At 50.8% G+C, this 20574-nt stretch overlaps 1 protein-coding gene across 1 annotated transcript; it reads right to left on the reverse strand.

Annotated features, from left to right (window-relative positions):
- Positions 1 to 1526: 1526 nt before the first annotated feature.
- Positions 1527 to 20066, reverse strand: ALDH3A2 (aldehyde dehydrogenase 3 family member A2). The gene is made up of 11 exons (XM_090291189.1): positions 20007 to 20066; positions 19711 to 19871; positions 18103 to 18334; positions 17080 to 17165; positions 14967 to 15175; positions 13749 to 13866; positions 11330 to 11471; positions 9400 to 9566; positions 7837 to 7936; positions 5556 to 5791; positions 1527 to 2675 (listed from the first exon to the last, which is right to left on the reverse strand). The coding sequence occupies exons 2-11, from the start codon at positions 19861 to 19863 to the stop codon at positions 2661 to 2663; spliced, it is 1458 nt and encodes a 485-aa protein (XP_090147315.1). The 5' UTR covers positions 19864 to 19871; positions 20007 to 20066; the 3' UTR covers positions 1527 to 2660.
- Between the last annotated feature and the right edge of the window lie 508 nt (positions 20067 to 20574).

A 20574-nucleotide genomic window follows, 5' to 3' on the forward strand; every position in this document is an offset into this window, starting at 1 on the left:
GCCCATCCCCACGTCTGTGACACACGGCACCAGCGGCCTTGACAGACCCCAGCATGCAGGACTGGCGGCAGGACCCCCTCCATGTTAAATCTCGTGGGGTTAGTGTCCTCTGAATGCGCTTGTTTTAGATCAGCAAGTGGGGGTGGCAGAAGATCCTGACTCCAGTTCTAGGCCGTTTTCCCTAACTTGCTAAGCAACTGGGACGCCAGCTGACTGTCCCTGTGTGCCAGGAGGCAGCATCGGACCCCACAGGTTAGGGCTCGGTCCCACAGGACTGGCCCCTCGCCCTTTTCCCTCCCCACCTCCCCACTGCAAATCCAGGCTGTCACCTGCACCTCTGACCAACCTGCTGTAGACCAGAGGTTCCGAGGACCCCTCCTTGGGTTCAGTTAATTTGCTGGAGTGGCCTCCAGAACTCAGATGACCAGGTTACTATAAAAAAACATAATGAAGGGCCAGCTGGAAGCGATGCACAGTGAAGGGTACAAGGCAAGGGGCATGGACTCCCAGGTGCCCACCAGCCCTGCCCTCCACACCCTGTCCTTGCGGCCCAGGAAGGCTTTATTACACAGGCACAAGCGAATCATTGGTCACTGGTGATTTAACTCAGCCTCCTCTAAAGTCCTACCATTGATGTTAACATGTCTATCATCTCATCACTTAGGAGAGTCCAAGGACTTCAGGGACTCCATGGCAGGAATAGGGACAAAGGCCACATGTATTTTACTATAAATTACTGTAGCACAGAGGATGTAGTTGGAAAAATCCTATTTACTACACAGGTATTTGGAAAAACAAAGGAAGCCAGGGCAGCCCGCCTCGGCTCGCCTGCCCTGGGGCTGCTCCTGCGCCAGCTCTTCCTGTCTCACCGCCCAGCCTTAATCAACCCGCCAAACAAAACACCACGTGGCAACAAGAAAAAATGACGAGGAAAGCTTGAAAAAAACTTAGCTAAGAATTTAAAATGAGCAAGCATGACTTGAAGTGACAAAAAACCACCTTTGATAAAGACGAAATATGTACTTATAGTTGGGAGAAAATTTGTGATCAAAGAATTATCTCCAAAAGATCATATCTGAGGTTCCACACTAAGAATGTTGCAATCATGCCCATTTTATCAAATATGTGTTTATTCTGAAGCAGAATATAGTAGTAGACAAGTCAATAATTTAAACTAGAAATTATAATAAGGTACAATACGCTAAATGAAAACGCCATATTGAAATTTTGTCTAGGACTTTTTAATAACTGATTATGCTGATAGTTAGAGACAGTTTAAGCAGCTTTATCCTAGTCTAGTGATTCTTGACACCTCATCCGCTGATAAAAGACATCGCATATTCAGACAGCCTTAATGGAACAAATTCATTCAACAAAGCTGATTATGTATACATTCTATAAAGTAAATTACATTCTCTTGGAGTGGGCGGAGTCTGTTTTCAAAAGGGGAAGGATGGAGCTCCCACTGCCAGTCACACAGCCCCATTCCATTGGCCGCAGTAGCTCGGGTCTTGGCCTCAGTCCGGAGACCTTCCTCTGCCCTCCGTCCCCTTCAACATGGCCGGCGCTGGGGCTTACAGAGCCCTTCCACAGCCTCCTCCAAAGGAGCAGCAGCAGCCCTGAGGCTCTCAAGCTCCAAAATTCTGAATATCCAGAGCCTCTTGTCCATGACAGACAGGAAATGGTTTCCCCATGTTAAGTTCTGTAGGCTGAATTTATTCCAAAAGGGGCCACTCCAAAGTTTAAAAAGTGATATTTACTTACATTGTGCTATAGAAATAAAAAACTTCAAAGATTTGCCCTTGGAGATCCCCTAATTGGCAACTTCAGGGTCCTGACAGGGGATGAGTATTGTTTTAAGTACAGTACTGTTGTCACTACATGTGGAAATGCCAGTTAGCCTTGGTCGGGTGCAGAGTTCTACAGCCGCTGCACCATGAGAGTGAGAGGGCACCTGAATGGGGCTGGCACCTGTCCTCCAGGACGTCCCAGGGCTTACAAGACGTGCTGGGTGTCACTGGTTACAATGAGCCTTTGTGGACAGGGACAGGGGACTGCCACAAACCAAACACAGGGCAGGGTGGTGAGCGGATGAGAAAGGAGGAAACCACTGGTCAGGCGGCATGTCTGATGGAAGGGCCAACTCCTGGGGGTCAGGTCCTCAAGTCCCAAGGGACGAAGGACAGAGTGTTCCCCCCCACCCCACCCTGTTCTAGAGCCTGGGAAGATCGAGCCTCACCTCCGGGACTGCAGAGGGCTGGTGGTAACCCTGGGCAGTGCTGAGCTTTCCAGTTTCCAGAGTGATGGAGGCAGCAGTGGGGACAGGGCGGAGGGAGACGGTCACTGAGCAGGCTCTGAGACTCCTTTACATCTCCCAGGGAGCGCGGTTTAGCCTAGGACCCTCTCCTTCCCAACCCAAAGCTCTAAGACCTGGGTCATACAATCTAGAACGGGCTCCAAGTCTCCTCACTTAGGGGGTCTGGGCTCTGGTTGGAATGGCAGGTGTTATTAAGGGTGCTTGGCAATGACTGTCAGGGTTGCTTACAGTGCTGCATATTTCCCTACTGTTTTTGGTAAGACATTGAAATTATTGGTTCATTAACTACTCAACAGAGGAGTCCTTCAGCAGAGGCCCCCAGGAGGTTGAACAGGATCACTCCTCAGTAGTATGCAGCCTGCAGAGAGGAGAAAGAGACGTGTCACTCTGCTGGTTTCAAACCCCCAAACTGGCTTGGGACTGGGACCCAGGCACAGACCCTCCGTTTGGACAGAGAATGAAAGATTATGCCCCCCAGTCCCCCACAAACAACAGTAACAAGACAGGTGGTGACAAAGGTGGCACTCTGTCCAGTATCAGAGGGACGTTAGGACAGAGACAGGAGTTGGAAACGCTCACTTACTGCCCTCGCATGGGAGCAGGAAGCCGGAGGCTATGTGAAATCTGAAAGCCGGCAAGCAGTGCCGATGCTCCTAAAATTCCAAAGCGACCCCGGACTGACTCCAGCCCACCGAGGCCAGCAAGTGCTGCCACCACACAGTCGCGTGTTCCGATGACGTGTTTCACTGTCAAAGGCCTAACGACATACGTCAGCTTTAACCTCTTATTTCTCAACCTTTCAAAACCCCTACCCTCTACAATGCTTTCTGTAGCTTATATTAAGTTTTTCCTGGAACTTTATTTTGTATACTTGTACGTATGTATTAATGTGTAGAGAAAACTTCCCTCCACTCTGCGATTCTGACACGCTCCCTTCTGAGCTCCCACTGTAAAGTGTTTCCGGTCCATTCTAATTCTAGCAGAGTGAATAAAATTGCATCCACACAGAAACAAAATAACCTGTACAGAAAAGCTATTTCAGAAAAATATTTGCAATTACAATAGATTCCTCAAGTGAAATATTTAAAATAAAAGGTGATTTTTAAAAAACTGGATAAAAGGAGATCCAAGATGACGGAGGAGTAAGTGGAAGCTACACTAACCTCCCAGGACCAGTCTGGATTTACAACTTAATTTTGGAGAAATCATCTGGAATAACCAACTGAACACTAGTTGGAGAGAAGTCTTATAACCACGGAGAGACAGAAAAGGCTGCTACATTGCAACATGACCGAATAATATAGAAAAAAACAAAACAAAACTGGATAAAAGCTCAGAGAGAAGAGCAGAGAAGCAGCAAAGAGGAAAAGAAAACCAGATCTTTCCCTAGTCTCACTGAATTCCCACCCACCTGGACAACTAACACACCAGCTCACGGCAACGGGAACGAGGCGGAGCACACGGTGACCGGAGACACTGGAGCCCACGCCCTCGTTCCACCGACAGGCAGGCCGAGGCCCACGGACAGGCTCAGAAAAGGCTTTGTCCAGAGTCATCGTTAAGTTGATCTCAAAGCCACGTTTTCTCGTTACCAGCTAAACATGTTTATACATGGCCGCTTCTCTAGACCCTAGTGGAGAGAAGTTTGTCTGCCAAACCCTTTGGGGACCTTCGGGCAGCGGCTGCCGGTCCGGGCCAGTCTGTCAGGCAGGGTGCCCTGCACCGCAGGAGCCTTCAGGGCTACGGCAAGCCTGGGAGCAGTCAGCGGGGCCGCCAAAGGTGCCATGAGGCTAAAGAAGGCCACCGCAGCAAGAAGACTCGTACCAGGCTGGGGCCAGTGTCTTGGGAGAAGAGCAGGGCAGGCAGGTGATGGCTAGAGACCCAGACCCGCCTCAGACCCCAGGAAGAGGAAGAAAAACGACAGAAGGCTCCGAAATTGCACACACCATGGATTCCAAAGGCGCATTTTTAAAAACCAAAACAATTACTCAAAACAAAAAGTGACTTGAGATTTTTAGAAGATTCTCAGATTGTGAAACACAGAGCTCAGTGTCTGAATGGTGCCTGCTGGTCGAGGCTGGTCCCTGGCACTCCTCCCGAAGAGCCAAGGGGATGGGGGCGGGCGGTGTGCCCAGGACTGTCCCTTTGTAAAAATGACGGATGCGAGACCCCGCGAAGCCATCACCTCCACGTTTCTTTAAATTTCAGAAACCCACCCTCACCCTTTTAAAATTGTGGAGAAGTTAAGTTTTAATAAATACACTGGGCCCAAGTCCAAAATGTCTGAAGACAAGTTAAACATTCTTCCTTCAGCTGTAGAAAAGCAAACACCTAAAAGAACACACAGCCCACGTGGCCCACTTTACAAGGAGAAAGAGGAGCTCCTGCCTCACTCATAGCAGACAGAGCTGGGCGCTGAACCCCACTGGTCACTATTCACCGCTCACTGGGCTGCAGAAAAGTCAACAAAGCCTCCCCTCCAGCACAGCCTGGTATTTCTGGGAAAACTCAGACGATTTCCAACATAAGTGGTATCTCCAATTGGCACCAAAGCTCTGATGCTATAACCCCCTTTCAAATTCAGTTTAAACAAAACACAGATGTAAACACAGCTGTTTCCATTACAGGCCTGAATCGAGCCTCTTCCCAGCCTACGCCTCACAGGTGCTGTCACCATGTTCACTGTCACCACCAATGGCCAGCCAGAAGCTCAGACAACAGGCCGCTTCCCCAGTCCCTCCTAGCTCTCGCGATCTCGGACGTCCTCCCCGAGCTTGGGGCGCACGGCTGCCTTGGGAAGCCAGCTGCCAGGAGGGCCCCTCAGGAAGCCCACATCTAGAAAACTAGTCACCAAGACAAACTTCACGTGGCAAGTGTGGAGGACAAGCCCACAGACTTCCCCACCACTCCGTCCACCACAGGACTCTCCCCGCCTCCAGGGCCCGCTGCTTTCGCGCACATTCAAGAAGAGAAGCGGGACGGAGGCAGGAGAGCAGAAGGGCCCCGCCGACTGCTCCGGCCATGATGCAGGCTCCGCGGCCGCGCTCGGCTCTGTGCCGCCGCGGCACACCCAAGGGGGCTGGCTGTGCCCCAGTGAGACCTGCTTACAGAAGCAGGCGGCTGGCCACAGGCTGTCGTCCCCCCCCCCCCCCCCCCCGGAGTTCATTCAAAACTCAGGCGCTCCCGTGACAGAAGCAGCGCGGCTGGCAGCCACTCGGGCGGGATCAGCAGGACTCACCCTGACGAGCACAGCGGCCACGACGCCCAGGAGAGCGAGGAGCAGGAGGCTGAGTTTCCCTTTGTTGAACTGTTTCAAGAGGAAGAATTTTGCCCAGTTCACTTTTGACTGGCTGTTGGGAGGATATCTAAGTTTGTTGGCACTTTCTCTCTTTAAACTTTTTAGCAAGCAGGGACGATGATGAGAGAGAGTATCAAAACTGTGTTTTCCGTGATAAGCTCCCATCCCACTCGAACCTGGAACAGAAACAGACAAAACAGGCTCCGCTGCAGCAACACTGCGACTGCTCTGTTTAGACACTGGGAGAAAACACCCCGGCCCTCCCCGCTGCCTCGCACCCCCCACTTCTCTGCTGGGCCAGCACGGGTGGCTCTTTGCAGGGACTCCTTCCCAGCGCTCCCAGCAGGGTGAACACCATCAAACAGGGGGCTTTACAGAGCAAGGCCAGGATGTGCAGCCCCCCAGGGCAGGGCCCTCTGTGCATCGCACAGAATCAGTATCCTCATCGCCCCAAGTCCAAGAGGGAAAGGGAGCTTGGCAGGGTCAGGGCTGCCCAGGGTGTAAAATTCACGGCAGGACGTGAGCACGACCGGCCGGACTTACACGCTGCACGTGCCCTTTCCCCACGTCCCACGCGCTTCCCTCACCCACAGTCCTACATGGCGACCTGCTTCCTCTGAGCTCCGGGGAAGGAACGCAGACCAAGGACAGGGTCCCACCGCTGGGTGATGGCGAGTATCAATCTCTGCCCTTCAGAGGCACAGCTTTCCCTTCTCTGACCTGTTCTGCGTGCCGGGCCGACCAGGGGCCGGGCTGCTGCCTACCAGTGAGATGACCACGGCAGTGGTAGGGAAATTTGCAATATATATCAAAAGGTAGGCATTTTGAGAAGAATTTTAAGGGCATACGCCAGAGGCTATCTTTAGAATCAAAATCTAAATTTTTTCCTTTGGGCTCTAGTTCTTCCTTTTCCAAGTTTTCTCAATCAGCCTGACTTCCTTTTGCACTTGAGGGACACAGGTTTGTTTTATTGCACAGAAGTGGTTGCAGGTGCCCAATGCTGCCTCGTCGGCCGCCGCTATGGGTGGGAGCCAGGTCCCGCGGGCGCTGAGGAAGACGCCACACAGAGGCTAATGTGACCCTTTAAGAACGGGGCAGACCAGACCCCACGAACCAGCCTTTCTTTCTTTTGCCACCTCTCTCGATACCCAGTCACATCCAACCACCAGGAAACCATGTCGCTTGACCCGCCCCCCCAAATCTCTGCCTCCTTTCCACTGCTCCACTGCCACCAGCCTAGTCCTAGCCACCACCAGCGTCAGCCTCGACCATGCAGTGTCCCCTGACCCAGTCTCTTCCCACCTGCTCTCACGTGCCAGTCACTGCCCTGGGCGCTGACAACGCAGTCAGGTCACAGGAAGGGACCCGTGGCAGTGTGGGAGGCAGGCCAGGGCTTCTCAGGACAAGCTCGCCTTAAACTGGAAGACGTGGTTAACAGGCAGACCAGGCCCTCTCTCTCCACAGAGTAGCTTAGTTACGCTATTGTGGAGGGAAAGAACAAAGCCGGGGCTTCTAGGACAGTGGCTTTTATTGTCTGCTTTTGGCTGTGAGATTTTTACACAGCTGTCAATCTGTAACGTCTCTAATAGGTAATAGGGAAGCCCACCACCTGGATTCCAACGCAAACAAGAAAAAAGTGAGGTCAGTCACCCGGGTGTAAGAGTTGGGTAGGGCACAGCCCGCTGCTTGCTCTGGGCCCACAGCACTTTGCCGAGAACGAGCCTTTCTGCCCGGCCTCTCCGGAACACGGGGTGGTTCTCCTCAAACCGTGAACCGGCTCAAGCAGCGACCGCAGCCCAGGCAGAGGGCTGGGGAGCGCGGGGGCGGGGGGCACGGAGCACCGCTCAGCGCTGCCCCAAGTGGACACACGGGGCCCTGAGGAGTCCTTGGCCTGCTGTCTGCCCTCACATTCTGAACCTCACATGCACTGCTGCTCTTCAGCCAACAACAGAGGGGCGTTAGCAATTAATTTGAGACCTGACTGGTAGCCCCCCAAATCCCCTAAATCTGGGAGGACAACAGACAAGCAAAGCAATGACAGGAACAAAATAATGACAGGCCATGGTAAGTGCTACAAAGGACGGAAGGGAGGTGACAGGGCAGAGGTGGACGCGCAGCAGAGGGCCCGGCAGGGCAGCAGGGAGGGGCCCCCGCTAGGCGGCTGGGAAAGGGGCGCGGAGCAAACCGACGTGTTGTGGTGAGCAGGAGAACGAACACTCACCCACTCCTCCGAAGGGCAGAGAGCTGAGCGTGAAGTGCATGATCACGTCGTTGGCGGTGACGCCGCCACTGGACGTGCAGTCGATCATCCGGCGGACGAGCTGCGCGGCAGAACACAGGGTGGGGTCAGTGGCGCCGTAGCGGGTGGTGTGCTGCCACGCGGGGTCGGCCTGCCAGGCTGGCGAGGCGCGGCCAGTGCGGGGACACCGTGCCAAACAAGTCACCATCTCAAGTGTCCACAGGCCTCACCAAGGACAAACCTCTCTGCCCGCCCTCCCTACAACACCGGGGCCTCCTACTCATCTCCAATCAGGAAACATTCAGGGAGAGGCAGGCCCCCGGCGAAAGGATGGAAGCGGAGGTGCTCGCTATTCAACTTCTCAGATGCACGTCTAGCTGGACTACCCAAAATGGAAGCAAAAAGCATTTTTAAAAATAAAGAGTTCAGATTATACTCTGGTTTTAAGAACTGTTAATCATTTTTCTGTCTCTGCTTTAAATTATAGCATATGAGTTATTTTTATGAAATGCACCAAATACTGAAGGTTTAGTACATGTTTCTGAAGGACTAAATGGCTGTCGTAAGCCCCAAACAGGGGAAAGGAAGTTTGCTGAGTGGTACAAGCCACCTCCCCTGGGTGCCAACAAGCCCTGGAGGGTTCTTCCTAGAAAATGGCAGGGGACTGGTTACCACAGGCACCCAGCGCTGCGGGGCACGCCACCCAGTGCACCCTGGCCAGGGTACTTGAGGCGTTAAGGTCCCATGCACCCATCACCTACGATCATCTGAAATGCCAGACCCCTGGTGGGCAATAACACCTTCTCTACCGAGCCCGCCTCACTCCACGCACCGCCGGCTCCCGAAGCTGCCCAAGGCCACCTGCACACCTCTGTCAGAGGTGCCGGACACGTTCAGTTTGTTAGCCCCTCAAACCTTGACCTCCCCACCTTCCCCTTTTAGTTCTCACTCTTCTTCAGAGGGCTCCTGAGCCTACGTGCCCACCTTGAGGCCACTGTCCCCGAACAGTGGCCAGTCACCTTGTGATGCAAAAAATCAGCCACACAGAGAAGTGGCCGGGTGTCCACACCGGTGTCACATGGCATCAAAAGTTCACCTGCAGGTATGGCTCTACCACCCTAACAGCAAGTAACGTCACCACAGAAACTGAAGGCCTCACAGAGAGTTCTGTCCCACACAGCCGCCCCTGAGGGGCTGCGAACACCACCTGGGTCAGGGGGAAGGGCTCCTACATAGAAATGTCCAACAGGTGTCAGAAAATCTCCTGATGCTGGTACATGGAAGTCTTCTAATTACATGGGAGGTACTTGAGTCAAAAAACTTGTGGCACTCATGTGTGGAGACACAGGTCTCCTCCCAAGGAGCAGAGGAAAGGAAAGGAGACAGCCACAGCACCAAGGCCTTGTCACCCAAGACAGTGGCCTGGGCGCAGAGCCCCAGCTGGCGGATTCTGGTACCACGCCCAGGAAACCGCCATCTGCTTCACCACGGAGGGGGAGCGCCACTTACACTGGGGCTTATGAGCATGCTGCTCTGTCACGTTACCTTGTTGTTATGAGAAAACACATAGAAGGCCAAAGGCTTTTCCCGGTCATTTATGAATTTTATGGCTTCGTCCGCATTCTTCACAGGCACTATTGGAAGAATTGGTCCAAAAATTTCTTCTTGCATCACCTTGGTTTCAGGATCAACGTCGGTAAGTATTGTTGGGGCTGAAAAGGAAATTAGCAAAATGAAAATGCTACAGAAGACAGAAATGCAAAATGCTCACCTTATATTTTTTCGTCAGGCCACCTGTCCATCCGTTGTCTATTCTTACCCAAGTGTTATCCACTGGGAAAAAGTCCTGAGCATGTGGACCAATGTGCAAATTAACAACTGCAGGCATGTGAATCAGGGGATCCTCATGCAGACCAAGAGCAAGCTATATCCCTGGATAAATCTTATACATATTTAACCCTGTTCATAATCATATTCATATCCATATTCGTAACAGGAGGTTATGTTCACATCTTTCTGGGAGCATAGACAGACCCTCTGTGGATCAAATAAAAAATCTTTATTTTCAATCCTCACCCAAGGATATGTTCGCTGATTTTTTTAGCGGAGGCGGAAGGGGGAAGGGAGGGAGGAGAGGAAGTGAGAGATTTCCCATGAGCACCCTGACCAGGGATTGAACCTGTGGTCTAGGTACATTCTCTGACAGGAGATCAAATCTGCGACCTTTTTTAGTGCACGGGATGATGCTCCAAGCAACTGAGCCACCCAGCCAGGGCAACACTTCTTAATTCAAGTGCTTTCTTGCTTAGAATTTCATTGACCTTTATTTCCATTCTGTTATAGATAAAGAAAGCATGTTTAAATGGTCAAGGGTCCCTAACCCTTAGCTCAGTGTTCCACCCACTATGGGGGACGGGCGCAGGAAAGAGGAGGGCAGCACGGACACTGAGGACGCTCTGCAGAGCGTCCCGGCACTCACGACGTTGGTCACCGGGCAGCACAGTCACAAAGGCCCCGTGAACACACTGGAGGGCCAACCAGATGGAAGGCCCCTGACCATGACAAGGCTGCTCTTCTCCTTCTCCCCTCATTTCCTACTAGGTTCTGGCAACGAGGTGGCAGCTGCTGACAGCACACTGCACTGGTGTGAGCGCTGCTGCCGGTCAGAGGACTGGCTCGTGTAAGTGACCCCGGCTCCGGGTCGGGGGAAGTGCCCAACAAGTCTCAGCAAATCACAGAGACCTCTCCACCTGCCGCTGATCCGCCTAGAAGTGGGCAAAGCCAACAGGCTGAGGCGGGGTTTTATGAGGGTATGACTGAGCCTCTGAACTCACACTGGGGCTGCTCGTTAGCTGAGAATACATTTCTTTTTTTTTTTTTATTGTTTAAATCCTCTAAGTTTTTTTTTTTAATGGAGTTTCTTTTGTAATGCGCAGCATCCTATCTCACAGAAGATAAATAAAGCTAGTTGGGGCAGCTTTTTTGCCAAATGTGTAATTCTGTTATCTTAAGTTTCTTCAGAAAAATGTGCTTAAAATTCAAACGAGTACGTTTCTGGCAAAGAATAAAAAGCACAAGAAGACAGTGAACAAATAATGTCAAGCACGATAGATCAAAAGGCTATTCCTGCCGCAGTGCGGGCAGCACAGCAGAGCAGTCCCTCCTTTGTGCCGCATCCCCGCCCCGGGCCTGGAAGGATTACAGATTCCTATTCTGTGGCTCGGGGTACTAGGAAGAAAAATAATTAGATAAAATATGTGTAAATATACAAAAAAACTATTGCAACACAGGTGGCATTATTAAACACATGTATATACATGATCATCTTTCAACAGTTCATAGAAGTATAACAGAAAGCAGTATTTAATAGTTTACTAAACGTATGTAAACATCTGTTTCTTTAGTGTCAGTAAATAGTGTCAATAAAAACTGTCAAATGGCCACCTCCCCGTCAGAAGAGGTGCATGTCCATTACCTATGTAGCGGGTGGCTTCATCGGTGTCCCCACCGAAAGCTATCTTCTGTCCTTCCAGCAAACTTAGTATCCTCTTAAAATGGCGGAGATTGATGATCCTTTCATAATCAGGAGATTCTTTTATATTTTCTCCATAAAATTCCTATTAAAGCAATAGTGTTGAATTGTCACAAAAGATCCAGATTTCAAATTATTAAGCATCAGTCTACTCAGCCCCCAAATCAATCTGGTTTTATAGCCTCACATCCCGCTCCCCCTGCTGCAAGTACTTCAACAGTACGCACTGTTCCCGGCGCACAAGGCTGTGCCTTACGAGTTTCTGACTTTATGATGGCATGACAGCGATCCACATTCAGCAGAAACCATACCTCGAAGTTCGACCTTTCCCGGGCTAGTGATGTGTGGCACCACATGCTCTCATGCTGGGCAGCAGCGGCAAGGAGATTCACCCAAACGCAAGCTAATGTGAGTGCTCTGAGCACATTTAAGGTCGGCTAAGCTAAGCCTTGATGTTCGGTAGGTCAGGCGTACAAAACGAATTTCAGGGCCACATGCGCTCACCTAGCAGCCGCGGCTGCCCTCCTGCAAAGGGGTGTAGCTGCAGCAGAGACCTGCGGCCTGCAAAGCTTGAACTATTCACCAGCTAGCTCTGTACAGAAACAGTGTGCTGAGCTTTGCGCTGTCTCACTGTTTTGTATCTTCTGTGGACTGGTACTTCCACCAGTCACAGATGACAGGGAGACCACTCAGAAGATCAAAATACAGTTCTGGTCAATTAACAAGGTAAAATAACCTCAAAGGCTATATAATAAATATTTATTACGTAAAACAAACAGAAACTGGATGAACTGCCGCATCACTTTGAAGCCTTGTGGCAGCTCTCACCTGAGTCTCACGTCAAGAGGAGCCCCGTCCCCCCGCCACAAACAGCCCCAGGCCTGGGTGGTGCACCTCCTCCCAGCAGCCTGCTGACACCCACGCTCTGACCCAGCTCCAGCGCCACCAACCAGGGTTTCAGTGCTGGCTGCGCCTCAGAGTCACCAGCAGACCCAGACCACCTGAATCCCAGCCTGGAGGGTGATGACTGGGAAAACTTCTCTCACCTAGTGACCTTGGTGCAGGGCCACTGCGTTAGGCGTATGAACACCTGCAAGAAAGACTGCGGGGCTCTGGCTCCAGTGATACCGAGTTTATCACCATGCCCGACTAAGCATGTCTTCTCCGGTTCTCAAGAATCTACAGCCTCACAAAAATCATTCAGCCCTCTCTGCCACCCCACATCGCCCGAGTTTGGCCAGTTCCCCTCTTGTGTTCTCCTTGTCTGGCTCCGTCTTCAGTCCTGTCACTTCTGTCCAAGACCCTGGCACCTCGGACCCCAAGTTAGCCTGCTGGGAGCACTGCCCTCCCTGCTGTTCCTGGTAGACTGTTTCTAGCTCTGATCACAAACATTATTCTTTGGTGTTCTTGATCTTTTTAGTGCTCAGTTAGCACCTGTCAACTGGACAACTGTTCCAATAATTTCTCCCACACAGGGGGCTTAATGACCCCCCTCCCACTGCGAACTCAGTCACACTGGTTCATCCCAGTCCTTTCCTCAAGCCAAGTTATATGCTGCTTCAAGGCCTCGCTCAGGACACTTCCGCAACAGCCTTCCTTGATTCCCTCACTAGAAATCTTTACTTTAAACACACTGGAAAACGGATAATCATGCCAAGAATATACCATAAATAGACATTTGATCAACTCACTCCTCCAAACTATTGGCTTTCCTAAACACTCTACATACACAAGAACTGATAACCTTAATTAGCAGTGACCAATATGCCAAAGCACCTCTGATTATATGTCAAAGCATTGGCAACATCCTCAAAACCACAAAACAGTTACTTTGTTTTAAAGCAGTGACTTCCATCCGCTGTGCCGCACCAATCTGTAAAACATGCAATACTGACTGTTTAGTCAGGGGCACTGACCTCTTTCCCCGAGAGCGTCAGATATACGAAAGACAACAGCCAGCGCAACAACAGCCGTCCGGTGTGAACGGGTCAAAACCTTACCCCTTTTTCTGTCAAATCATTAAAAAATATATTTTTTTCATGCACCGTCGAATTTTAATTATTAGTTTATTGTGCTGTGAGATGAAAAAGGTTGAAAACCACTGTTTTAAAATGTGCCACAACCAGCGGTCTCGCGAATGAGTCAATGAGGCGGCCTAAGCGGGTTCAGTCCCAGCCTGGTCCCGCCCTCAGCAGGCGCTCGCAGGGGGGCACCGGGCGCCTCGGAGCAGCCAGAAAGTGACTGTAGTCACATACACTATCGGAAGTTCCCTGGCAAAGGGAGGGTGGAAGGCTGCTGCCTGCAAACAGCTGATCGGAATCCCTTAATGGAAACAACGGAATCAGAGGTCTTGTGCACAAACCTTCACATTGTCCTTAATCTTCTGCACAATTTGGTTCTGGAGAGCTGGTTCGCAGAGAACGTAGTCAGGAGCAATGCAGGTCTGACCGCAGTTCATGTACTTCCCCCAGGCTAAGCGTCTGAGGGGCAAAAACCCAGAGGCCGTAGAATTAGGTCTACAATTCATGTTACATACTGTTGTGTTATTTGAACGTCACCAACTAGCATGTAGTTATAGATTTACTTGGCAATCTTCATAAAAAATGAAAATGTTTTAGGAACTCATCTCTACATCAGCTGGCTGGAACTCAGAATGCATTTTCCAACTGATGTGAAGGACTCAAAAAGAGCAGGGAAAGCCTCATGCCAGCTCATGGGGACAGGACTTTATAGCAGCGAAGCCACTGCTTGCTACAAGGAGAGAAATCACCTCCCCACCCCCTTTGCCTCCTCCCACTCCAGCCAGGGGACTTCAGGAACGACAGGAATTCCATGCAGACTCCACCTCCCTGGCTGTGGCTGTAGGCCCCGCTGGCAAGGCGTTCAGGTTTGCAGAGCAGGAGCCCCTCCCTCCCCACCTCGGCAAGCTGCGCCCCATATTGTGACAGGTAGCCAACCTGGACCCCAGCCCAACCCTCCACAGCGCGTCCTTGCCGCCCATCTCAGAAGGGGAGAGGAAGCCAAAGCGCCCTGAGCACACAGGCAGCCCTGGGTCTGGTACTTCCTGATAGCTGACCCTGATTTAGCAGAGAGAACCTGACACCTTTGTTTTGTAGTTCCCAGATGCAAGATGCTCGTCTAAATTAAAGGATAAATAATACTGGTTTTATCAACAAAGGGACTCGGTTAAGATATCAATGTACACCCTTGCTATTGAGAACTTAAAAGATTTTTATTAGGCACATAGTGCTTAGGATTACCTACTTCCTGGATCATCTAGCAGCAGAGTGGTACAATTTCTTACAGATCTATAATCTCAAGAACAGAAAGACCCTTCCCCATAACTAAGGAAAGTCCTGTGCCATGACCTACTGCTCATCTCCTCAGGCAGTGGCACGAAGGGACAGTGTGTGGGAAGGTCCTGCTACCCCAGAGGACATCATCAACCACCGAGGCTGAGCGATGTTTCCCTAGCTCGGCGCCAGGGGGCATCAGGTCGCAGTGCAAAGAGAAGGCATCACCTTGCTGGGAAGTCACCACGGAGATGGGAAACCCCCGGTGACCAGACAGCCAGGCTCACCTGCAGGCGACGTCCAGGTCACAGTCTTTGTCAATGTAACATGGACTCTTGCCTCCCAGTTCAAGAGTCACAGGGGTCAGGTGCTTGGCGGCAGCTTGCATGACAATTTTTCCAACTGCAGTGTTTCCAGTGTAGAAAATGTGGTCAAATCGCTGCATCAGAAGCTCTGTGGTTTCGTCAACACCACCATTAATGACAACATACATGTCCTTAAAGAAAGAAATCCGTAAACACAATGCCGAATTAGCCCAATTGTCTGACGTGAGCAATTTCTTCAACATAAACATGTACCATTCAGTAAAACCATGAAACACTGGAGACCAGCCCCTGTGAGGACAGAAGAGGGAGCGGACGGGGGACAAGGGTAGAACAGTCTGCTGGCACCTGAGAACCATCAGCCTACGTGTAACTGACTGAAGGGTCCAGGATTTTCCAATGAACTCTGCGATGCAGACTCCAAAGAAGAGAGAGCAGAGGGCTGGATCTGACAGCAGAAACGGTTAAGACGAGCGCTGTGTGAGCTGAGGGTTCGGGTGAGAAAAACGAGGCTGCTGTGAATGACCACAGGGCAGGCCCCACCCTGATGTCTGAACCTGAATATTCTCTCTGCACAACACAGCACAGGGCTTAGCCCATGGCAGCACAAACGCCCAGGTGCTGAGTGAGTGATATGCAAAGCACAGCCTGCGAGAACACTCGCTTCTGAAGTCAGGGCTGGGCTAAATCTGCGCTCTGTGATTTACTAGCTTACATGACCCTTGGTAAGCAGTGAACATTCGGAGCCTCAGTTTCTTCATCTATTCCTGGGCGAGAAGTCACATAGCTTTGGATTGAGCCCTCACATGATGGTGCTATTATTAACACTATTGTGAAAGAGGAGACATCTTGAAAAACAACATGGAAAGCAATGACAGAAAACAGAGGGCAAGGAAGACAGAGGTAGGCTCAAAAGATCCCGAGCTGCAGCCATAAAGTAAAAGCTGGCTTGTGGACCTCATGTTCCCCTTGGTCCCCTGCTAATTAGGGGGGCTAATGAGTCCTCATTCACTTCAGAGTTCAACTGCCCAAAAAATGCTTCAAGTTTTCACTTGCATACAGCTTAGTCTGCAGAGCGTATGTGACTGACCCCACGACAAGCTAAGCGAGGCAGGGTGGGCGTCATTATACCCAGCTGGACAGTCAGCGAGTGAAGACTTGACCCCCGGGGAGGACCTTCAACCTCTATCTTCTGGTTCCAAATCCTACTCGCTCTATGACATCTGTTTTTAACATTGTGCTGAACTAGACAACCACAGCTATTAGAACAAAATTGTTCCGTGGGCTGCTGTAGCAGTGCCTAAGACAACAAAAAACAATACTATTCCAAGGGCCAAAGTCGGCCTCCAAGTTATTATACACTAATGGGTACAACTACAAGTATGATCTTTTAAAGGTGCCTTTCAATGGAAGTGAAATGAGGACTCCTTCCTGAAGCAATTCCACGTGGAACCAAACTGAACAGTCCCAATGCCATGGCGGTGGCCTCCTCACGCCCTCCCCTGGCGGCACAAGACTCTCTGATTTGAGCAGAAACATGAACCATCCTATGGCTGAGAAAGTCGTCTCCTTTGTTCAGCTTCATACTCTCAAATGTCAGCACTTTAACCAGGGTGACAGTTCCCAGTCTGGCTTATGGGGCCTTTTTCCTCCCATAGTTTCATACCACAAACAGGCCCATTTTTAAAAGCAGGAGTGTTCTTAAATAGTCGACTGAGACGAGAGAGGTTACCAGAACCCAGCACAGTACTAGTTCCTCATTAAAAAATTCACTAAATGAATAAATCTAAAATCATGTTAGATCAAACACAGGTTAACCCAGAATGCCAGATGGCAGAAGACGATCTATAAGCAGCAGGGGTGCCTATGAAGCAATGGGCCCACACGAATTTCATCATCACAATAGCTGAGCTACTCCTCAGTTCATCTTGGAGCTTAACTTGTTTTATTAAGCCAATTGCTGGAGGCTTAAGGAAACTGCAATTGGACACCCGGCCTTACACGTAGTAGTAGGAGAGGTCAAATGTGCGTTCCCCACAATAAACAGATGTGCTGAAGATGGTCACGACATTCTTACCTGGTCTAAATACTGGGGAAGGAGCTCGGCCAAGATGTTGGCTGTATGTTCACTTAGTTCAGAAGGCTTGATAATCACAGCATTTCCTGAACAAAGCAAAAAGCAGGACATTATTATCTAACACTCGACTAAACTTTTTAACAGCTCCCAGCTACACAGGGAGTGCAGGCTAAGTACTCCACTCATTTCTGCTGCTCTTAATTCTGCTCTTCCTAGTAATGAGCACCAGAGCTCGCCTCACTTTCTCTTTCTCAAATGCTAACTTCTCAGTTCCTGTTATCTCCAGGAAACTGACAGCAGGCTCCATCGGCCACCTCCACTCCTCTATCTTTCCATCACTTTTCTCCCACCCCCACTCTTGGATTGTCCTCTTGGCCTGCAGTTATTGGGCAAAAAGGCCTTCTCAACACAAAGCTACTGATCTGAATTCTGCAGAAGTGAGGCATTAATCTCTTGGCACTTACTGGTCAAGACAGAATCAAATGGTCCATCCAAGGCCAGAGCTGGCAACTGACACTACATTAGAATGTGGAAGCCTGACCCGAAATTCCTGAGGCTGTACTTATGCCTTTACACCCTCATAGGTTCATTTCCTGGGTGTTATAAAATAGTTACTCTGGCCCTGACCGGTGTGGCTCAGGTGACTGGGCATCATCCTGCGAAGTGAAAGGTCGCAGGTTTGATTCCAGGTCAGGGCACACGCCTGGGTTGCAGGTTCGGTCTCTGGTTGGGGCACATTCGAGAGGCAGCCAATCGATGTTCCTTTCCCTCTCTTTTTCCCTCCCTTCTCCAATCTCTAAAAATAAGTAAATCTTAAAAAAAAAAAAGTTACTCTGCAAATCTTCTCCAGAGTCTATTTTGAAAAATACATAAGATTTATGAATTCTTAATACATACACTCCTGGTGTAAACCACAGCATACCAACAGAGCAAATGTATTTAATTAGCCACCATCCTTAATTTATAATTGATGACAGAATAAGACCCTCTAAAAGGGTATAAAGACATAAGCTGACATCAGACCTGCAGCAATGGCTCCTATCAGTGGCTGAATGGTGAGAACAAAGGGGTAGTTCCAAGCTCCTATAATCAGCACAACTCCCAGGGGCTCTGGTTGAATGTAGGCCTCATCCAGCATGGTCAGCAGGTTCTTCTGGACTGGTTTAGCAGTTACCCATTCAGGAAGCTTCTCTAGCACTAGATCAAGTTCCCCAAGAATGGTAATGACTTCCTGACTGTATGCATTAAGTTCACTCTGTTACGAAAAAATCACAGTAAACATTGCATGAGTATAACACATTCAGCCCTGCACATCGAAAGCCTTGGGCCAGGCTCGCATGCAGTGAACACTGACACTATCAGACAAGCTGGTGCGCCATTCAGATTTCTGCTGCGCCCCCCAGGCCCTCAATAAAGACTTGCTAGCTCCCTCTCTAATATTTCAAGCCCTCTAAATTCTTTAGTGATCCAAGCCATTGAAAAGCAGGCTTAAACATTACCTTGCAGGATGATTTCCCTGATTAATAATGGTTTGCTTTGCTCACACTTTATAAACCATGGCAACTATGCTTTTGACCTGCATCTTAATATTTCACCCTTAATACAATGATTTATAACTATACTCATATTTCATATGTGTCTGTTTTGTTTCCCAACCAAATTTAAAACTCTCTGGGGTGAGGAACTTGCTGCATTTCTTTAGTAATTCTATATATGCACATATTCACACAAACGTTTGATGCTTGAAAAATAAATGATTCATACTTTTAAAAACTTAATTATCCCATGTTATTTGATACCACAGCCCCTCTCCACCTAAAGTACACGAAAGGAAATTTTGTAGTTATTGTTGCTGCTGCTACTACTGATGTTTCTACCCTTCAAAATAATCTCTGATTGGAGGAAGTGAGGAAGGGAGAGGGACATTCACAAAGCCAGAGCAAAGTCTTGTTACCCCTGGAATAGATAGAAATTAAAACATAATGATAATATTATTAGAAAATATAGGGGAATATCTTTACGCCCTAAACACTACCCAAACTCTTGCCATTCAAAGCTCGGTTCCAAAACAGGCAGCATGGTAACACCTGGAGCTTATTTGAAACTTAAGACTCTCAGACCCCCTCCCAGACCTTGTGAACCATAACTGGCATTTTAACAAGATCCCATGTGGTTCCCCAGTGCACTGGAGTTTGAGGAGCACTGACCTAAGACCAAGTCATGGAGGAAAATTCAAATCCAACGACAACCCAAACCCTCTTTCTACAAAAGTAAACAAACTTGAAAAACAAGAAACAGACCTGGAAAAAATACCTGCAATATATTATGATGACAAAGTATCGAAATCCAGGACACACAAAAAATTCCTACGGGGAAAGGACCATAAATGCAACAGAAAAACAGGCAGAAAACCTGAGGCAATTCACAAACAGAAGCCAGGAAGCATATGCACGTCGGAGTCTGCTGACGGGCACCGACAGGGCTGTCGTTAAGCTCGGCGGGAGGGTCGGGAAAGCCGGGGGAACTCTGCTCTATCTGAGCTGCTGGAAATAATACTCCGACGGTACTTGCGTCATTAAAAAGAAAAGCGAACGCTCAGACGCAGCGCCCTCGCTCCCCAGTCGGGCGAACCTTGCACAAGTCGGACGCGATGGCCGCCAGCAGGTCCTTCTCGCGCTCCTGCACCAGCCTGCGCAGGGCCTCGAGCTGCTGCAGCCGGAACCGCAGGGGTCGCGACCGGCCGGTCCGGAAGGCTTCGCGAACCCGCTGGACGTGGCGCTCCATGGCCTCTCCTGTGTTAAGGAGAGAGGGGGAGTCGGGGGCGCTGCGACAGCGAGGGCGTGACGGAGGCCGCCTCCCTCCGCTCCTCTGGGCTCCCCTCGGGCCCGTGGGCCCCCTGGGCTGACCCGCCGCCGCCCCTCACTCACCCAACGTGAGTCCTCCGCACCCACCGAGCTCAACTACCGGAGAGCGGCCCGCAGGCCGGGCTCGCCCCCGAGCCGCGCACCTATTGGTCGGAGCGGCGGCGTGACCCCGCAGCGTCGCCGGCCCCGCCCACTCCCTGGGGCGGCCCCGTCGGGGTGTTGGGGGTGCGGCCTACTGACCAGAAGAGTCCCTGGGTGGTTCCGGGCCGGCAGTGAGGGGTCCCCGAGAAGTGGGCGGGGGCGCCGAGGAGAGCCAGGTGCCGAGCAGGAGCGACCACCAGCGGGACGGACGCGGCCCCCGCCCAGAGATGCTCTCCTCCCACCTCCGTCTGGTGGCTGCCGAGGGGCCGAATGCGGGAGGCTGGAGGCCTGGCGTGGCCGCCGCTTCGGTGGGGAGTGGGTGCCGTCCGCGCCGCCGCAGTGCAGCGTCAGGACCGCGCGGGCGGGTGGGCGGAGGTGAAGCGCCCCGCCCTCCTCGTCTCCAGCAGCCCTCCGGCGGCTCGCTGCCTCGACTTCTGGCAGCCTGCGCGGGGTTCCAATGCCCCCTGCGAGGCCAGCGCCCGGGGCAGGA

The sequence above is a fragment of the Furipterus horrens genome, unplaced genomic scaffold (assembly GCF_987537825.1).
Source record: "Furipterus horrens unplaced genomic scaffold, mFurHor1.1.pri manual_scaffold_11, whole genome shotgun sequence".
NCBI classification, from domain to species: Eukaryota; Metazoa; Chordata; class Mammalia; order Chiroptera; family Furipteridae; genus Furipterus; species Furipterus horrens.